Source organism: Amblyomma americanum, chromosome 2 (genome assembly GCF_052857255.1).
Source record: "Amblyomma americanum isolate KBUSLIRL-KWMA chromosome 2, ASM5285725v1, whole genome shotgun sequence".
In the NCBI taxonomy this organism is placed as follows: Eukaryota; Metazoa; Arthropoda; class Arachnida; order Ixodida; family Ixodidae; genus Amblyomma; species Amblyomma americanum.
Window position 1 is genome coordinate 189,550,194 of NC_135498.1, and position 15,614 is coordinate 189,565,807.

Consider the following 15,614-nt stretch of genomic DNA (forward strand, 5'->3'; position numbering starts at 1 on the left):
TTCACGGGTAGCACCGTTGCGTCTGTTGTTTCTTTTTTTTGTCCACACGTGCACGGCACAGTGAAATGAGTCCGACTAAAGTGAAAGAAGTGGTACAAGTAGTGCAGATCATATTCGAAAAATGCCATTCTGGCACATTACGATTCTGACACATTACCGCCGTGGCTGCGTTTTTATGGAGGCAAAACGCTAAGGCGCCCGTGTGCTGTGCGATGTCAGTGCAAGTTAAAGATCCCCAGGTGGTCGAAGTTATTCCGGAGCCCTCCACTACGGCACCTCTTTCTTCCTTTCTTCTTTTACTCCCTCCTTTATCCCTTCCCTTACGGCGCGGTTCAGGTGTCCAGTGATATTTGAGACAGATACTGCGCCATTTCCTTTCCTCAAAAACCAATTTTTATTATTATTATTATTATTATTATTATTATTACATTATGATTCTGAACATTCATTTTTCAAATGAATTCAATTCAAATCAATTCAATTTTCTCCACAATAAAATATACATGGCGAAAAAGGGAGGTAGGAGAAAAAGCTGCACTATAGCAGCTTGACAAAGCTCCAACCATCCTGCCAACAATGACAACACTCTAACAGTTCAATTTTTGTTCATTTTACAAGAAAAGAAAAGAAATCATTGCAAAAAAGGGAATACAAAAAGTAATTATAGTTACACTAATGGTCGTTAACAAACAACTGCATTGTGTCAGCTTTGTTAAGTGTCGTAATGTCTATATCTTGCTTCGCGAAGTCATTGTGTGTGTGCAGGTGTGTGTATTCAAAGCGTTGGCGGCCATAACTTGTGCGCGTGTCAGGAACTTTCCACAGCAGGTTAGGGCGATGAGGGTATACCTAATCTTCTTTGTGGAGCTTAGCCAGTGAGAGGAGTGTATTTACTTGTATATGTTATCGGCTTTCATTATTTTGTATTTGCAGAACAGAGTTTTAGTATGCTTGTTGAATGGAACATTTTATATTGCCCGAAAGCTTTTTTTCTACTAAGATTAGCTTGTTTAACTTTTGTGCACCAGTGTTTCGCCACACCAGTGTGCAGTAACAGAGCACGAAATAGAACAATGAGTTATATAAAGGCTGTTTATTTTTACAGGAAATAAATGGCGATTTTCACTGAGAATGCCAAATACCTTTCGCGCTTTTGAGCAAAGATCATCGACATGGTCGTTCAAAAGCAGGTGTTCAGAGAAAACAACTCGCATTGTTTTCACAGATGTCTCTGTATAAATTTTATATGGACCAATAATATTGCTTTCAGGAATTTCCACACATTTACCAGATGTAAGAAACAAAACACATTTTGTTTTTGATTCGTTTAATAAGACGTTGTTATTCCAAGACCACTCCTGCAACAGAAAACATTTCTGCCGCACGGCTAGGCCTATTTTATGCAGAAATAAAGGCGTATATAAAAAAACTGAACTTTCGAGTGATAGAATATCGGTTAATTCTTTTCACTAAATGTATGTTAGTCATCAGCGTAGATTGAAAATTTGGACAAATTATCAATTAGCACAAGATCATTTATATAAAATAGAAAAAGGAACGGACCAAGGATGCTGCCTTATGGCACACCCGTTTGTACTGATCGGATTTGTGACTTATGTTCATTAATTTCAACGAAATTTGAGCGTGAGGTTAAGTATAAACGTATTAGTCGAGTGCACGTATTACAGAAACCATACTTTTCTAGCTTATGTATTTTTGGATTGTGATTAACACGATAAAAGGCTCTGCCGAAATCTATATAGATTCCCAAAGTCATTAGTTTATTTTGTTTACTTTCTAAAATGTCTTTTTCTTTCAGCAAAGCACTTTCTGTGGAACGCCGTTTCCTGATGCTAAACTAGCATTCAGTTAACTATGTTTTGAGATAATAATAATTGGTTTTTGGTTAAAGGAAATAGCGCAGTATTTCTCTCATATATCATTGGACACCTGAACCACGCCGTAAGAGAAGGGATAAAGGAGAGAGTGAAAGAAGAAACGAAGAGAGAGGTGCCGTAGTGGAGGGCTCCGGAATAATTTCGACCACCTGGGGATCTTAACCGTGCACTGACATCGCACAGTACATGGGCGCCTTAGCGTTTTGCCTCCATAAAAACGCAGCCGCCGCGGTCGGGTTCGAACCCGGGAACTCCGGATCAGTATATGCTTTTGAGAAAAATTGTCTATTTGGATAATAATTGTTTTTTCTAGCCCTTTAAAAAATATTGGTAAAATGGAAACTGGACGGTAGTTATTTATATTCTTTCCGTCACCTCCCTTATGAATTTTACGATAACATGCGCTGATTGCATATTCTTTGGGAACACACGAGCTGAGAGCGCTGAATTAAATATATGTGCTAGCAAAGGTGCGATATGATCACTTACATATTTAACAGGCCTTATCTCTAAACCACCTGCGTCCGTGCAACGACTGTTGTTAAGGCTTTGCAATACAGTACTGACTTCGCTTGCACAGGTTGGCTGAAGGAATATGCCTTTAAGATTTATTGGTATTTGAGTGGTTGGTCTGCTACGCCCACTGTTTGCACATATTTCGGCAAAAAATTGTTAAAACAGGCGGAAAATTTTGTTCCCTGTGCCCTGTGTCTCATTGTCATTTGTGATAAGGCTATAAATGCGTGGGGTGCTCGTTGTGTTTAATAATTTGTTTAATTTGTTTAATTTCTTCCAAACATTGTAGCTCTTCCGCAGACACTCAGAATCAAGATTACGGTGTTAGTAGTCCTTTTTGATTTCTCTTTTTCGCTTTTTAGTTTATTAAGAAATGCTTTGTATTCCAGCCACTTTACCGGATCGCGTGTTTCTATGAAACGCTGGCAATTTTCGTTCTTCTGGTTTACTTTCATCAACTCCCGTGAAATCCACGGGTTCCGATCCTTTCTAGGCTGACAGTAAGGTTTAAGAGAGCAACAATCAGCATATGTCGCTTGGAATCTGGATAAAAATGTTTCATATGCAGTGCTCGTATCTAAAATGTCAAAAATATCTGTTCAATGAGTCTTTATTATTATTTTTCTGAAATATGATAATGCTTCAGGTGATATTGAACGATACATGCTCAGCTGTGTCTGTTTACACGAGGGCTCTTTGCACCGTAAGAACAAAAATATGGGGAGGTGGTCGCTAATGTCGCAGGTTAGAGCTCCTAACCTTACAATCTTATCAGATGAGTTTGTAACGAACAAGTCAAGTAATGTTGACGATGATGAAGAGACTCGTGTTGGTACTGAAATGACATTATAAAAACCATTGCACTCGGGTAGTGATTGAAATTCTATGGCTTGGTAGACGTTTTGGAGAGATCTATATTAAAATCCCCCCAATTGGTAATGTATATGCCGAGTCATTTGTGTAAGAAAGGAAGCGTTCAAAGAACTCGAAGAATATGCGAAAATTACTGGCGGGAAGGCGGTACACCACTGCAAACAAATTTTTATCCTTTTTCACGCTAAGTATTTCGTAGTCGTCTCTGATAAGGCAATATCCATCTAAAATTTCACAACGTGATATTAACGTTAGTATTGACACGTCGCCTCCTCTCCTGTCTATGCAATTTAAACATTCGGGTAGCACAAAATAGAGTTTTGGTTGTACCACGTCTCCGTAAAAAAAAAGAACATCAAAGTTGCAATGGCAAGATTTAAGCAATGCAGATATGTCAACCTTTTTTGAATCGATTGATCTTGCATTCAAATCCAGCAGTTTAAGACACTTACCTGTGTTTTTTTTGTTAATTTTAGCGATGTGTTCGGGAGAAGTGAAAGCACTGGTCCTTTATGATATAAATATCGATAAGTGTCGGAAGACCTTCCTACGCAGAAGCATTGCCGTTCGGGACGGCTGCTGTTGACACAGTGTCCTGCGCGTCGCTGCTGATCTTGTCTAGATCAGTTTCTCGAGTAATCGGAATCACTGGGGAAGACCCAGTGCACCGCGCAAAGATGGAACCGTTTCGTGGCCATACGAACTTCCAGCCGTGCTCGCACTTGCGGGCAGAACCCATGCCTAACAGCTTTTTCAGAGCTGGGCTTAGGTGTTCGTTTATGAAAATGGGCTCATCTGAAGTCCATGCTTTCTTTCATTTCGTCAACAGAAATTTTCACAGTTCTCATTTCGGATCTAAAACTGCGTTCAAGTGCATGCTTCAAGTTGTTGAATTCTGCCTTCACTTCCTGTCTAAAATCCAGAAGCAACTTGGCAACTTCTTCAGTCAAGTAAAAAAAAAGCAATAACAGCAGGCTAGAGAACACTCAGGGCAGCAGTGACAGCGAGAGAAATAAAAAGCAGATTCCCAAAACTGATCTGCGCACTAACCTGGAAGGTGTAGATTTAAATTAGATTCTACGTGCAGCGCTGTCACTGCTGCTAATTACGATTCCGGTCAGTGTGCGTTTTTTTTACTTTATCGCCTTGCAAGTGCTATCGCTGTTAACAATATAGAGAAAGCTGTGCTTGGCATTCATTTGTGAACTGATGTGAACGCAAAGCTGCATTCTTTGAGAGGACATAAAACCGAATTATCTTACGTGCTGCGCTGTTGCATACCACAAAATAAGTACTTCGCTGATAGATCAGCGCCATTGCATGTCCTCGTGTGCGGTCTACTCGTTTGGGAAAACCGGAAGCATGTTTTCTCTTCATGACTGCTCGACAAAGCAACAGCGGCCTTTCTAAGTCAAATTGCGTGTATCTCCACAGGCCTCCATCCGAGGGAGGCATGACTCGACCAGCGACTACTTCCTCGGCGGCCGCAGCATGCACTGGATCCTGGTGAGTGCCAATGAGGGCAGCACGGAAGAGGTCTCTCTTGAGCTTTTATAAGGGGTGGTTACCAGGTCTGACTCAGTGCTTTACCATAAGTCGCATCAAGAAAGCTCTGAACTGCGCACAGTGCTGACGTGCACACGAAGAGTCGTTGCCTTTATGCACCGGAAGACAGCTACCAACATACTTAGACCTGTATTCATACTCCACTGTTGATAGGGATGAGATGAGAGCTACAGTAGTTCTACATGAAACAATGCGTGAGGCGGCATTTCTCACGAGGAGTTTCACGAAGTTGCCGTAGTAGGCCGCCGGTAGGGTACTGCACAGCGGCGCACATACGTGATAAAATCTCCCAAGTTCGCGAATAACCATGTTAATTGCCACTATTGTTGTGTCGCCGTGCAAATTTACACCACACGAAGAAAATCGGAGACATAGAACTAGTCGGTGGTCTACTCGACCATTCGACTGCTCTTGTCCAACTTAATGGTGTCGTGCTGATAGGCTACGGGCTGGTGGTCAGCAAGGCTGTTCGCAGCGTTTTAAATAAGCCGGACATGAAATTATGCAATGCACCTATCCACATTGGCTATCAAAACTCCTGTTGCATTAAAGTGGGGGCATACAGTGCTAGATCGATTTCTGTTCCTGCAGAATCTTACTCTGGAAACACAGTTTTTTTTTCTTTATTGCCGGTCTCCGACAGTGCGCAGTAACACATGATGGTACACAGAAATAGAAACAAAAAATAAGGCAGACAAAAATGCCGCAGCAGTCAGCTTTGTACTGACGTTGTCATATTAAAATTCTTTCAGCGCTGTCAAGGCTTCTACTCTCGGCAGCCACTGTGGTACAGGCTCAAGCGACTTCTGCACTTCAACAAATCTCGCTATACTCTCGCGAAAATACATCCGTGCGGGCCTCGCATCCGGATCACAATGGAAACCGGCCATGCGGGAGCGCCATACAGAGTGGAGTAAGGCCAGCATTATGAGGTCGAATGGAATTCCGTCTTCATTGTTTATTGCTAGGTATCGTTACCATGTGTGCGTTTTTCCACTGGGCTCAAAATTTACAGAGCATGCACAGGTGGACGAGCAAACATGTCAGTAACCAGACCGTGGCTTGGTTAATCAAATATATCCTAGTCATTGGAATGAAATCAAGCATGCATTTCACCCACGCCAGCCAGCGTATGATTCCCACTAAAAAAAAAAAACAGCCCTGTCGTCGAAGGCAGTCTTTTCACCGCGATGACCCCCGATATTTGTGCTAGGCAAACCTTTCGGCTGCTGCCTGGCGCGTGCTTCTCGTGGCCGCAGGTTGGCGCCTCCCTGTTCGCCAGCAACGTGGGGACCGACCACTTCGTGGGCCTCGCCGGATCGGGCGCAGCCACGGGAATCGGTGTCGCCGGCTTCGAGCTCAACGTAAGCTGTCAGCCCCTGGATGGTGAATCGCTAAGTTACTCCAGGAACCAGATATGAAGTGTGATGACACTCCACTCAGTTTTGCGAGAAAATAAAAATCAAACAAGATGATATCAAATGCCCTGAAGAAAACAAAAACGCTAAGAAATTGCTTGCAAATATATGATGGATGCGACTACCGAGATTATATTTCTATTTTAGTTAACAAATTTTATCAGGACGTTCATGAAAATCCGCGAAACGCTAAGTTTCCGGTCGACATTATACTACCTATGCACGAGCAAAAATAGTCATTTCAACATCGGCTACGTACTTGCTTAGGACAGGTCACCAAGCAGCAAATAAAGTTCAATATGAATACAACGGGGTAACGCTCTACTGAGGAGGAATCGCGAAGTGCGCCTTTGAGTATAAGGGGACATCGCCGAACTGGCACTCCTCTTTTTGTGGTTCTGACGTGGCGATTTGCAAACTACACCGAAATGATGCTTTCCATCCTCTTGCAATGCTTTTTGCGGTTTTAACATGATGAAAGGCGCAAGCAACTTGTTGCACTGAAGTCCACCGGCTTTTAGCATTAAATGTTGAAAAGAACTCGATACTTCAGGGCATTCGTTCTCGTGGATACTAGTACTGGATAGAGAGAGAGGAAGTGCTGGTATGATGAGGAGTTCCGAGAAAGCGCATTTTAACGCTGAGCTTCGTTGCCCCTGCCGCAGGCTCTCTTCATCGTCCTGTTGCTGGCGTGGGTCTTCGTGCCGGTCTATCTTGCATCGGGCGTGAGTACCTAGGGTGGTCTATTCACCAGTCAAGGGCATATTAATTAGAAAGGTGCTGCGTAAAGAACGTGAGTTCAGTGAATGCAGCACCGAGGAAGTGATATTTGGCGATCAGTTGTGAAAATCATTTATGCTAACACACTGCGCCCATTCTATAGGTCTTTTGGGGATGTGCGCTTTATGTTACCGTTGCTTCAGGATTGTAGAACGTGAGAACCCAACATCTTTCCAGCCTTTGCGTTGATTCCTTTGATGCAGAACAAATCATTAATAACGACAATTCTTTGCGCCAACAGCTGTTACTGGGGAGGAGTTTGCAGGGGGTGGGGGGAATCTTAAACTGCTACAGGCCATGAAAATCAGCTTCTTGATTCTGCAGTGTTGCTGCCCGAAGTGTCTATGCGAAATGTTACTTATTGTCAATCCGATTACCAGAGCGTAGACATTTAATTTTAGTTATCCTTTTCTTCTTTCAAGTGTTGCGTTAGACATTAGAATACATGGATCAGAACGTGGTATTTACCTGCGAGGGCTAAAAAATTAAAAATTTAATTTCTTGTCGGTGCTCTTTCGGCTTCATAGACGGAAGGATGGCTGTGAAGCGTAGGGATTGTTTAGGCAGTGAGGCACAAAAAAACAAACAAACAAACTGCAATATAGTCGCCGATGCGTAATTTGTTATCATTCCTGCTCTTGAAGCACTCTGGCCTAAGTGTTGTAGTGAACTAAACCACGGATGTTGGACCGCATGGCGAAGTAAAAGTTTTGTGTTTGTTAATACTCTTTGTACAACAATGAAGAAATACCGAGCGCACATAAATAAATTACGTGCGAGAAATTCGAAACTATTGCAATTCTGTTCCAAGCCTTTTCTATTCCTTTGTAGATGGTGCAATTATAAGTACAAGTAATTACTATTACTGGTTACCGTTTCGCGTGCTCCCGCCTTTGATGACATCATACTGTTTCGACCGACTGCGAGTTTTGTAACACCGCCACTTTTTGGTCGACTCTGAGTTATCGTGCCGATGAGCCATCCAATCCTTTCGCTTTAAAATTTGAACCTGCAGTCTGCACTTCCGCATTCAGAGCGCAAGAAAAAAATTCCTCAAGTTGTGTAGTCTCACTGGGTCCGAACGTGCTGCTCTACACAAATGCAACTGCTTAAGCAGAAGCGTCATGAGCTGGATGAGCGCGATCAACATCATTATGACGTCCCATCAGCATGGGGATAATTAAATCCTTAAAGCAGATTGGCTGTACTCGTATATAAAAAGCCACGAGATTGGATAACCAATGTGTTCCTCTTATACTAGGGGGCCACACGAGTTATTAGACCGCTTCCGAAATACCTCTGAGAACCAATTGTAAAATATAGTAAAGATTTTTTTTGCCTCAGTGAGAGCTGTCGCGATCACCGCAAGAATTGACTGGCTATCACAAAGGATAGCATTATCATTCTTCAGCCTGACTACGCCCACTGCAGGAAAAAACGCCTTTCCCATGTCTCTCCAATTAATCCCGTCCTTTGCCAGCTGCATCCACCCTTCACCTACAAACGTCTTACTCTCATCCGCCGACCTAACTTTCTGCCGCCCCCTGCTACGCTTACTTTCTCTTGGAATTTACTCCGTTACACTTAAGTACTAGCGGTTAGCTTGCCTTCGCATCACAAGCCCTCCCCAAGCCCATTTCTTTTTTATTTCGACTAGGATGTCATTAAGCCTTGTTTTTTCCCTAACCCACTCTGCCCGCTTATATTCTCCTAAACGTACACCTATCTATCATGTTTTGCGTCCTGATAGCGACTGGCTTGAAAGATCAGTTGTGACTGTGCTCCTTCGCACCTTCTCTCTTTCTCTTTCGAATCCCCTCGTCGCTCTTCCCCAGTGCGCGGGTGGCCAACCAGAATACCCTTCTGGCTAACATCTCTGCCTTTCCTCTTCCTCTTAATCTCTCTCTCGCAATCATTTTTCTTTCCATGGCTAGCTGCGTTGTCCTTAACATAAGCTGAACCCTTTTCGTTAGACTCCACGTTTCTGCCCCATGGGTGAGTACCCGTAAGATACAGCTATTGTATTCTCTTCGGTTGAGGGATATTGGCAAACTGCCGTTCGTGATCTGAGAGAGCCTGCCATATGCGCTCCACCTCATTATTATTCTTCTAGTTATCTCCCTCTCACGAACCGGATCAGCTGTCACTATCTGCCCTAAGTAGACGTATTCCCCTTACCGCTTTCAGCACCGCCATACCAATTGTGAATGGCTGTTCTTTCGCAGGACTGTTGAACATTACTTTGGCTTTCTGCATGTTAATTTTAAGGCCTATCGTTCTGCTCAGCCTGTCTAACTGTTCACAGGGTCTCGCACGGCCTGAAGAGGGTCGCCGCTAAATTCGGCGTAGAGGTCCTTTTTTCGGCACCTTGCAAGCGGTCGCGTTTGTGCAATTTGGTCATACCAGATAGGGAAAAGAAGATTGAGTGTAGCACCAACCACAGGAACAAGTTTGTGCGATGCAGAGTGAATGTAATCTATCAGATTCCGCTGAGCTGTGGTAAGGTGTACGTAGGGCAAACTGGCCGATGCATCACCATTAGATTATTAGAGCATGCCCATTCCTTACCTGATTCCAGAGGGCAGCATCTCAATCAATCAATCAATCAATCAATCAATCAATCAATCAATCAATCAATCAATCAATCAATCAATCAGGTTTATTTCACATCAAGGATGTGGGGAGCGGGGACAAAAAGCCTATAGAGGCTTGACGGAGGTCCCCGCCCCCTACAGCAACTACATTGTGCACAAAAACCCAAAATCACACAACGGTACATTATATGTTATGCCTGTGACATATTTAAAACAAAAGCACATTGCATCGAAAATAAAACACGTTCAGGGCATCAAAAAACACATAACCATCAAACATATCACGTAAAGAGGGAAGGCATAAAAGCAGGCTGAGTTAATACACTAAAGAAAGAAACTATATGCTGTTACTCTTCACTAATTACAGTTTTTCACAAATTGTTTAAAATGGACGGGATATTATAGGACAGCATTTGTCTGCCGTAGTTAGTTCGCGTTCGCGGTAAATACCAGTTGTCTCCGATGCGCGTATTGTAGGGGCGTTCTCTGCATGTTAGTCGAGACAAATCAGCGAGAAATGCAGTTCCTTGATTAATATTTGATGTGTACTTTTTGCGGAGCATGACAGAGTACAATTGCACAATAGGTACAATGTGTAATGCCTCAAAGACAGGTTTGGTGTGTACATCATTTGGGATGTTGTTAATTGCACGAACTGCTTCTTTCTGTAGTGCATGGAGTTTTGTAATATTGGAGACAGTGGTTGTACCCCAGACTAAGAAACAATAAGTTATAACACTGGTGAACAAAGAGTCGTACAAAAGTTTTTTTATGCATTGTGGAAAGTAGTACCGAAACTTGGACAGGATACCTACTACTCTTGAAATTTTGGCAACTGTATTATCAACATGAACATCCCAAGATAAGTTCTCGTGGAATGTGACACCAAGGCTTTTAACGGAAGAGGAGACGTGTATTTTTGATGAACCGATCGATAACGTTAACTCAGAAACAGACTTATTACGGGGTCTAAAAAGCACAGCTTTTGTTTTGCTTATATTGATATTCAGCGAATTGGAAAGTGACCAGTGGTGTAGCGAACGTAGGCACCTCGTAGCATTTACTTCCAGACTCGATACACATGGTGCCCTGAAAAATAGGCTGGTGTCATCAGCGTAGATAACAAAAGCTGTGTTAGGGTCAATGTTTACAATATCATTAATGTAGAGATTAAAAAGTAGCGGTCCGAGTATGCTACCCTGGGGTACGCCGGCAGCAATATGCTTGGGGTCAGATAGTGTGTTATCAATCACAACCTGCTGAAAACGGGCCTCTAAATATGATTAATTGATACTATAAAAACAACCTCGGAAGCCATATCTGTCTAGTTTTAGTAATAAGGTTTCGTGATTAACGCGATCGAACGCCTTAGAAAAATCTATAAAAATGCCTAGTGTTAGTTCTTTGTGTTCGAAAGATTCTAAAATCAGCTCCTTCTGTGTAAGAAGAGCGGTCTCAGTGGAGTGTAATTTCCTAAATCCATGCTGACTGGGTGTGATCAACTTATGCTTTTCGCAAAAACCTAGAATCCTGCTATGTAACAGCTTTTCTAAAGATTTGGAAAATAACGGGAGTATAGATATCGGACGGTAATTAGGTAAATTGTTAGTATCCCCTCCTTTATGAATTACGATGACCCTTGCAGTTTGCATCCTACTAGGAAAGGTGCCCTGGGCGAAACAGCAGTTAAAGACATGGTCTAAGATAGGACAAAGGACATCAATTGCATGTTTGAACGGTAGGATCTGGAACCCATCCACGTCCTTCGACTTGCTATTTTTGAGGCTATTAAAGCATCGCATAATCTCGTTTTGGTCTGTTGGAGCCAGGAAAGCGGTAAACGAGTTTGATTGACCAAGATATCTCATGCAGGTAGGGTCATGAATAGTATGCGCAACAGACACAAAGAAATCGTTAAAAGAATCAGCCAGCTTTTTTCCTGATAACGTCTCATCATCTATCATGACTTCCAGTTCATTAATGCTCTTGGATGGGTTAATAATGGTATTAAGTTGTTTTCATACCTTATCACTTCGCTTCAGAACATCCTTGTTGAATAGATTATGGAAGTACTCTTTCTTTGCCTGACGCAGAAATGATGTCACCTTGTTTCTGTACGCCTTAAATATAAGAAAGTCATCAGTGCTTCTATTCTTAATGAAACAATTATAAAGGTAGTTTTTGTGTTTTATCATCTTTAAGCATTCTTTGTTTATCCATGGCTTACGAGCACTCTGTGGTTTTCTGGTGCTTCGATATGGGAAGCATTCAATATATACCGGTTTTATGATGCTTATAAATATATCATATGCTTTATTAGGATCTGTAACCTCATAAAGTGGACTCCAGTCTATTTGCTCAAGTCTAGACCGAAAGCGTGTCAAGGTATCCTTATTCACTAACTGTCGCTGTTGCGGAGTAGTTTTATTGGACTTTGTTATACGACTATCTATGAAGTAAAAAATCGGTAGGTGATCACTAACCTGGCCAGAGATAACGCCAGACACGATTGACTTGTCATGCAAATTTGTAATGAAAGCATCTATTGAAGTTGCAGTCGATGTGGACAGGCGTGTTGGATCAATGATGGCATTAATGAAACCGTTACAGTCTAACAGGTTATTTATTTGACGCTGCTGAGTTGAGGGTGTAGAAAAGTGTATGTTGATGTCGCCGCCAAGGACTAAGTAAAATCTGTTTTCTGTTATCCATGTTAAAAAAGTGTCAAGAAATGAAAGAAAGTTTGGGATGCTACCACATGGAGGTCTGTACAAAACAGAAAAAATGTTCTGCCCAGCCTTTAGAGAAAGTATTTCAAAATCTTCACATGATTTAGTAAAGTCAGGAAGAACTGAACACCGAACGGATTCCTTTGCAGCTATCATTACTCCACCGCATTTTTTGTTTGGGCGGTTTAGCACGTATGAGTTATAATGCGGCATGATAAGGGCTTCATGATCAGTTCGGTACCAGGTCTCAGCCTAGCCATTGCAATATCTGCAAGCATGACGATAAAGATTGCACTCCACTTTTCGGCAGCACTAAGATTATCGGACGCGCGAGGGATAAGAAAGAACGTGAAGTTATTGAAGCCTTTGAAATCGCGAGATTAGGGCCTGACAAATGTGTTAGCGAGGCTTCCATACACCTGTACCGTAAGGAGTTGGAGTTTCTTGGTTTGGCGTGATGATTATGGCTTTTGTCTTTGCTGTTGGTGCGCATGCGCTTTGTTGTCGAACGAAGGAGGCGTTGGTGCAATAAACCAGTTGTTAGTCTGCGCTTGTCTCGTGTGTTTCTGTGCTTCTTCTCTCTTGTTCCGTCATTTTTGCGCAGTTATTCATATTTTCCATAATGTCGTACCAACTAGCCCCTCACCACACTCTTCTGTCTAACTCATTGATCATGTATTGCAATTCATCTCCTGAGTGACTCAGCAAGGCAAGGTCATCAGCGAATCGCAAATTACTTACGTATTTTCCATTAACTCTTCTCCCAAACCGTTCCTAATCGAGGCCTCGGAATGCCTCCTGAAAACAGGCAGCGAAAAATAGCCGCTGCTTGAAAACGATATCGTACTACTATGCAATGAGCAGAACATCGCACGAGAAAAACACCCGAGCTGGAGAAAACCGCGCACAGGCAAGCGCTCTGACTTTTAGCTAAATTTTTTTGAGAAGCATGTTGCAAGGCCAACCAACTAGTCCAAACTTCTGCATTGCTTTATTTTATTTCGCTTAGCCCATGTTATGTCTTCGTTTATTCTTGTCCCATAACTCAACGTCTCTCCGTGTGCATATTTTCGATCGCATCGGGCGGCAGAGAGCCTGGTGGGCGGACGAGATTAGGAAGCTTTGGGAACAGGACGGCTGTGGTTTAGGTCTAGGTTGTAGCAAGGTACAGGGGTGGTTACGCTTGTGGACACTGCCTGAAATTGCTCCACTGTAGCGAGACTTAAAAGTTGAATGATTGCAAAAAATCTGAGGTCAACTGATCTACATCGCCACACACAATCACACATTATATTCAATAGTCAATTCAAGCTATCACCGTCTGGAGTCCAAATCCAAGTCCATGGGGAACTTTCAACGAAGCCGTGCAGCCTCCTTTCTACATGACTGTTTTTTGCACGGGTAGGCAATGTCCTCAAGGAAACTGTGACTGGCTCCTGTCTCGTTGAGGGAAGCGCACACGCGTTCTATACTGCGAAGCTAAGATAATGTTCTATATCCCCGCACGCGTCACATGTGGAACACAGCGGAGACGGTGCCAGGCCCGTCTGATACATACAGGCAGGGGTACGAGCACAGCCCTCGCAAATGCGATGCAATAATGTGGTCTGGGATCTTTTTAGTCTCTTGGTCACTGTTAGTTTATTGGGAAGCAGGGCACGAATATCTGGATACCACGCAGCTAACACTGTAAAGGAGTAAATTGAGAGCAATGGGAGAGGCCTTTGCCTTGCAGGGGACGTAGTTGGGCTGATGACGTTCATGATGCGTCGGTCTGTTACGACCCTTAGGTTGTCTGACTTGCATCTTTTCGACCTCCTCAAAGCTTCCGGATCGTTCGCAGGTGTTCACCATGCCGGAGTACTTACGCAAGCGGTTCGGCGGTCAGCGCATCCGCATCTATCTCTCCGTCCTCGCCCTGCTCAGCTACGTCTTCACTAAGATATCGGTAAGTGAAGAGAACGTTGTTTTTCTGCGCTTTCGCTGCTACTACTGCTGGCAATACATCGGAATGCACTTGTGTGTTCTGAAAGTTGGTCGATAGCCTTTACTGAGCTTAACGTTTGTCTGAAGGAAAATAGGTGCGCAAAGGAAGAGGCTCATAGAACGAAAACAGCTTCCTAGGCGGAGCGTATCTAAGTATCATAGGTGAATCCTCGATATACAGCGCTGCAAGAGAGCGCGCTCAGACCCGAAATTTATGAGCGTCTGGCGGTAGGACTGTCCCGGAAACTGTGGCGAATGAATCATTTGGACTAATGTTCGGCAGAATTGGCTGCAGCTTTCGTTTTCGAGCATGCAGTGCAACAGAACCCGGAAGCAATTACATACGCGAAGTTAAACTGCATAAACGTCCCATGGTTGCCAAGGGAGTAATTACTCACGAGCGTCCACCAAAGCGCAGCCATAAAAAAAGCTACAAAAAAGCATTTCCCTAACTCCATTTCCAGTGAGAGTTGTTGATTGATTCGGTCTCGCCCCACCGACTATTTGCTGGCCGTCCTGGTTAGCTAAGCTTAAAGAATCCCGAATACGACGTAGTTCCGGGTTAGATCTCAGGGCCAGGAGGCATTTTACTTAAACTACAAAATTTCTCTGAAAGTTGTAGTATATTTCCTTTTTAGCCGTTTGGCTGTGTCAGGGTGGACGCTAGTTAGTTATTACTCTTTAAAGACAAATCTACTCCACCCTGGGCAACCACTAACACATCACACGCACTCTAGTTACAGGGCATATGAAAGCAGAGACAACGTCGATAAAGCGGTGTTCTGGCATAACCCTAATCCAATCAGAAACAGAGTCCCTGTAAATCTGCACTTGCTCAACTACTTTCCAAAAGGGATCCATCGCAATGTGGCCGGAAAAAGAGCTCATTATGCTCAGCTTCTATAAAAACGACGCATCTGCGGCCGGTGCACCACATCGTTTAACTCGTCCTAGATATGCCTCAGCAATTTTGTGCCAGCCAAAGGACGCAAGAACTCCGAATGTGCGCATGCATTTAAAGAAAGTTTCATTCAACGCATGAGACGAACTCCAGGCTACCAGCACAATTGCCTTTAGCAACACTGAAGAAAACTAATGTCGCACAAGCAGCGTCTATGCATGTCTGTGTAGCAGAGCTCAAGCAGCGTCTATGCATGTCTGTGTACCAGAGCCCAAGTAAAGTGGCATGTCAGAAACGGCATTTTGGACCGCAGAACGAAAGGGAGGCCGACGGAATAATCCGTCGAGCAGGAG

The 15,614-nt window shown here is 43.3% G+C and overlaps 1 protein-coding gene across 4 annotated transcripts in view; it reads left to right on the forward strand.

Annotated features, from left to right (window-relative positions):
- LOC144122098 (sodium/mannose cotransporter SLC5A10-like) overlaps window positions 1–15,614 on the forward strand; it is a 177,120-nt gene that overhangs the window by 119,567 nt on the left and 41,939 nt on the right. For all 4 annotated transcript variants that reach the window (XM_077655623.1, XM_077655621.1, XM_077655624.1 and 1 more), the window contains exons 3-6: window positions 4,722–4,793; window positions 6,113–6,217; window positions 6,937–6,996; window positions 14,218–14,322. In XM_077655623.1, coding sequence (XP_077511749.1) covers window positions 4,722–4,793; window positions 6,113–6,217; window positions 6,937–6,996; window positions 14,218–14,322 — 342 coding nt within the window. The remainder of the gene's footprint in view (window positions 1–4,721; window positions 4,794–6,112; window positions 6,218–6,936; window positions 6,997–14,217; window positions 14,323–15,614) is intronic.